At 37.9% G+C, this 5,019-nt stretch overlaps 1 protein-coding gene across 1 annotated transcript in view; it reads right to left on the bottom strand.

The window, feature by feature from the left end:
• Positions 1-5,019, bottom strand: part of LOC105555501 (putative ankyrin repeat domain-containing protein 26-like protein) — a 55,015-nt gene that overhangs the window by 36,507 nt on the left and 13,489 nt on the right. The window contains exon 4 of the mRNA XM_012002469.1: positions 3,457-3,560. Coding sequence (XP_011857859.1) covers positions 3,457-3,560 — 104 coding nt within the window. The remainder of the gene's footprint in view (positions 1-3,456; positions 3,561-5,019) is intronic.

The following is a 5,019-nucleotide window of genomic DNA, read 5'->3' as shown; positions in this document are numbered from 1 at the left end:
TCTCTACTAAAAATACAAAAATTACCCAGGTGTGGTGGCACACGCCTGTAATCCCAGCTACTTGGGAAGCTGAGGTGAGAGAATTGCTAGAACCCGGGAGGCAGAGGTTGCAGTGAGCCAAGATCACACCATTGCACTCCAGCCAGGGCAACAGAGCAAGACTCCATCTCACAAAAAAAAAAAAAGAAAGAAAGAAAGAAATGCAAGTAACTTGGGAGATTTTCATTATTATGGAAATCAGATCACTTGAAGATAAAACCACAAATTGAAAAAAAAAAAAAAAAAGAAAACAGAAAAATTGGCACCACTGCTCTGAGGAAGGATAATATAGAACCTTCCACTCCCTAAGAAAATACGCTAACCAGCATATAAAGGAACCTCAGAGTACAGATCTGGTAACAATGGAGTAAGAAAACACTGTTCTCTTTCTGCAACATTATTTAACCTCTTTGACAGTTTAGAACAATCTCAACTAACATTTAATAGAGAAAAGACAAACAAGGGCCTCAAAGGATAACTTACCATGAAGGCCTCAGCTAAGTCTAGGCTAAGATGTGGGCTCCACATAAGGTTTTGAGTGTGGGGGAAGGTTGGTCAATTTTCTCACTATGTGTGTGGCTAAAGCTAGGATGCCCAGCTGTCAGAGCAGGATGCTGATGCTTTGGGAACAATGGCTGAGCATATATGTATGTGAACTAAAAAAGTTATAGCTATGAAGTCTATGTATGAATCACCATGAAAACTGAGGGCTCTGAATTAGTAAGCGAATCCTGGTGGGAAAAGTCAAGCATTAACAGACAGCAGAACCCCTTTTAATGGCAATAATTCAGGAAAAGAATCAATGGAAACAGCAGAATGATTAGAATGTCCTTTTCTTCCCTTCCTTCTGACTGGTAAAAGAGTGTCATTTTATCCTTCTTGGACTTAGAAACCCCTTAGGTTCTTGAAAAATTAAAGGAGGAGGGAATAGGAGATAGCCCTCAAAAGATAGTACGAGATTTTCTGCTAAACTGAACATTTCAACACCCAAATAATTAATTAGAGAAATGAGAGATGTGGCATTATTTTTATCCTGTGCATGTGGCTATACTTGGAGTAAAAGGGACAATGTTGGGATCTCTAAGATAAAGATCTCAAAAGTCCTCAGATAAAGAATTCTGCACCCATTGATATTTCTAACCAGTCTAGCCTTTTGCCTGATTTCTGGTTGATAAAGTGGACTAACTCACTGTCACTCCAAAACAACCTGAATTAAACTATAAAATCTCACCTGGTGTATAGGATGCAAGAACCATAATTATTTTAAACCTCAATTTAGTGTAAACTAGCTTTCTAATGTAAAAACTTGCCTACTAAAAGGACTAAAAATGGCATAATCTTCTGCAGCCCATCTAGATATATCTTGGGAAAACACATCAGCATTTTGCTGAAGAATACTGACTATACTTGCTGATTCACAATGTACAACAAGAACGAGGGCTGTTTTAAAACCAGAGAGATAAATTCTTTCTTAGGAACTTTAAGAAAGTTATTTAAAAAGCTAATTTGGTATCCTTTACCAATTTAATATTTTGCCTGTCCATGTAGAATTAAACATTTACATGTACTAACAAACATAAGCATCTTGGGTGCTCAAGTGTTCGTCTTCGTAAATTACCACCAATGCTTTAAAAAAAAAAAAGAAAAAAAAAAGCCTCTTGTCCCATTAGGGTATTACATCATAGAAGTTGCTAACTTAAAGTCCTTTGATGAGCAAGAAACTTTGCTGAGATCACTTATCTAATGTAGGCAAAGATTTAAAGACAGATACATTGTAATTCAAAATCAGCTAGGGGTCAGATAAGTAAGAGCCGCCTGCAGGCAGAAAACAACAATACTAATACTAATGGTAGTAATAATAATAATCATAGCAGTGTCAGTTAATGATGCCCATATGCATGTGCTAGGCACTGAATTAAATGCTATATATACATATACATATAAAATCTTTCTTCCACACAACCACCCTTGAAGGATGTATTATTATCCTCCTTTTCATATAGAAAAACATATTTGGTGATAAGTAATGTTCCCAGGTCACACACCTAGCAAGTGAGAAAGCTAGGACTTAAACCCAGTCTTGTGTGAATCTAAAGCCTAGCTCTTTTCTCTTTTTCACCCACCTATGGCTTGTCTTCATTAGAAAAAAAAAAGCTACTCATTTAAAGCTGTATTTTCTTCCTCTGCCCATAGCAATTATAAATAAAAACATCAGGGTCAGGTGCGGTGGCTCACGCCTGTAATGCCAGCACTTTGGGAGCCCGAGGTGGGTGGATCACCTGAGGTCAGGAGTTCAAGACCATCCTTGCTAACATAGTAAAACCCCATCTCTACTAAAAATACAAAAAATTAGCTGGGCATGGTGGCACACGCCTGTAGTCCCAGCTACTCAGGAGGCTAAAGCAGGAGAATCCCTTGAACCCTGGAGGTGGAGGTTACAGTGAGCTGAGATCGCACCACTGCACTCCAGCCTGGGCGACAGAGTGAGACTCTGCCTAAAAAAATAAATAAAATTAAATTAAAACATCAAAATACACTAGAAATAAAATAGAAAAAGCTAATGAATCCACAGTATCTGGTAATAGCAATTAACAGCCACGTAGGAGTAGCTTAACATTACTATTTTTCTTTTTTTTTTTTGACGGAGTCTCGCTCTGTCGCCCGGGCTGGAGTGCAGTGGCCGGATCTCAGCTCACTGCAAGCTCGGCCTCCCGGGTTTACGCCATTCTCCTGCCTCAGCCTCCCGAATAGCTGGGACTACAGGCGCCCGCCACCTCGCCCGGCTAGTTTTTTGTATTATTTTTAGCAGAGACGAGGTTTCACCGTGTTAGCCAGGATGGTCTCCATCTCCTGACCTCGTGATCCGCCCGCCTCGGCCTCCCAGAGTGCTGGGATTACAGGCTTCAGCCGCCGCGCCCGGCCACTATTTTTCAAAGAAAGCAACTTAAAGAGTCATCTAGAAGAACAAATGATTTTCAACTCCTATTTATGTCTAACACAGCATGTTTAAAGGAAGAGCTTGTAAGAAGCAGAGGTTAAAAACTACTATAAAAGGGTTAAGAAGTTCAATATTTATTAAATCTTAAAGTATATTAAAGTTAAAATCCACACTTCATACAACTAATAAAACCAATATAAAAACACTTTGGTCAGGTCACATGACCAAAAACATCACATTACAAATAACAAACCCCAGTCAATATAATAAGAGAAGATGAATCCTACTACATACTGTTCTCTATGTTGCCCAGCCCAAATAATTGTTTTTCTATTTAACAGATGATTTGTGTTGATATCTTTTACTATATCACAATAATTACAAGTTAATCTTCTTATTAATCTAATATTTCTAACTATAGAGACTGTTATCATTGTGGAATATCAGTCACGTTTTAAAAAAAGAACTAATTACTGTACCTTTCAAACTTAGATGCACTTAAATTTTCTTTTTGCTTTCTTAAAAAATCTACCATTTGCTGTTTTTGTTCATTCACAGCTAGCAAAAATGGTGTGAGTTCATCCTGTAAAACAGCAAGAGTAACTGATAATTCACAACATTACATATTTCTCAACTGAACTGGAAACCTTATATTTATGTAAGTAAGTAAGTCCCTTCCTTTTTATTATTCTTTGCTTTCCTGTGTGCTGTTCCTTCCCTTGGAAAAACCCCTCCTCCTCCGCCTCACCACATGAACTCTGGTCATCTCCAAAACTCACTTCAACACCAGTTCCAATAGTCTTTGCTTCTGTCATAGCACTTAGCATAGTATATTGTAATGATTTTATTGTTTTCCATGTAAACCAAGAGCTTCTTGAGGGCAGTGGCTTTATCTTTTATCTCTGTATTCCCAGATCTTAAGACATATTAGTAAAAGCTTCAAGGGTTTTTATTAATGATCTAAATTATTGCGTCTAGACAAGTGTTTCTTAAGCTGCATTGCAAAGAATGTTTACTCTACCATATGGGTAACACATCCAGTTACAGCCAGGAATAACCTAGAAATGCTTAAAGGCATGCTAATGCAAAGGTGGTGATGGCAAATATAAAAAATAAGAGTTAAATACAAAGAATATTTACCATAAATAAAAAGAATATAGAATTTAGCAGGTTTTTTTAAAACTTCTAAATTTTAAAATTCAACTCTGGTGCTAAGGGATTCATATAAAATATAGGTTATATATTATACACAAATAGAAACTGTCTTGAAAGCCTTGACATCTTTATCAAAATATACTGTAAGACGAGAGTTGTCAAATGCTTACAAGGGCAAAGGGGGTGACCTAAGTGAGGTACCTCGGTGGACACCACAGCAAACTGGAGAACACAGGCGTCATAGAAAGGGGTAGCCTCTGCACATCAGACCGAACAGTGATGTGGGAAGGGACACCAGATTTGATTCTTAAGAGAAACCTAAAATCCAGATTTGTATATGAGTCTCCGCAATTTTACATGTTGACATAATTTACGAAGGCAAGTGAAACATACCGATGGACCACAATTAGACTGTAGCGCCTGCATTTTTAAACTTGCCATGGATGTGTTGCCAAATGGTTGTGCAGAAAGCAAATGTTTGCATGTAAAATATTTTCTTTCTTTAGTTTTGGATGTTTTACCAAAAAAACAGTCCCCAACATGTAATAAAATTTGCTACTAAGACTCATACCACACACTTCAATAATTTTTCTAGCATTTATTTGTTTAAAATCTATTAGGAAGTAGTTTTCTGAGATTGTTAGCCAAATAGATATTTAGTTCATAGGAATGTTGAAACTAAATGATTAAAAGAATTTACGGCCGAGCGTCGTGGCCGACGCCTGTAATCCCACCACTTTGGGAGGCCGAGGCGGGCAGATCACCTGAGGGCAGGAATTCAAGACCAGCCTGTCCAACATGGTGAAACCCTGTCTCTACTGAAAATACAAAAAATTAGCCGGGCATGATGGCAGGCGCCTGCAATCCCAGCTATTCAGGAGGCTGAG

This window comes from Mandrillus leucophaeus, unplaced genomic scaffold (genome assembly GCF_000951045.1).
Source record: "Mandrillus leucophaeus isolate KB7577 unplaced genomic scaffold, Mleu.le_1.0 Scaffold689, whole genome shotgun sequence".
NCBI classification, from domain to species: domain Eukaryota; kingdom Metazoa; phylum Chordata; class Mammalia; order Primates; family Cercopithecidae; genus Mandrillus; species Mandrillus leucophaeus.
Note: the sequence above shows the minus strand (reverse complement) of the source record. Positions and strands in the feature narration are given on the sequence as shown.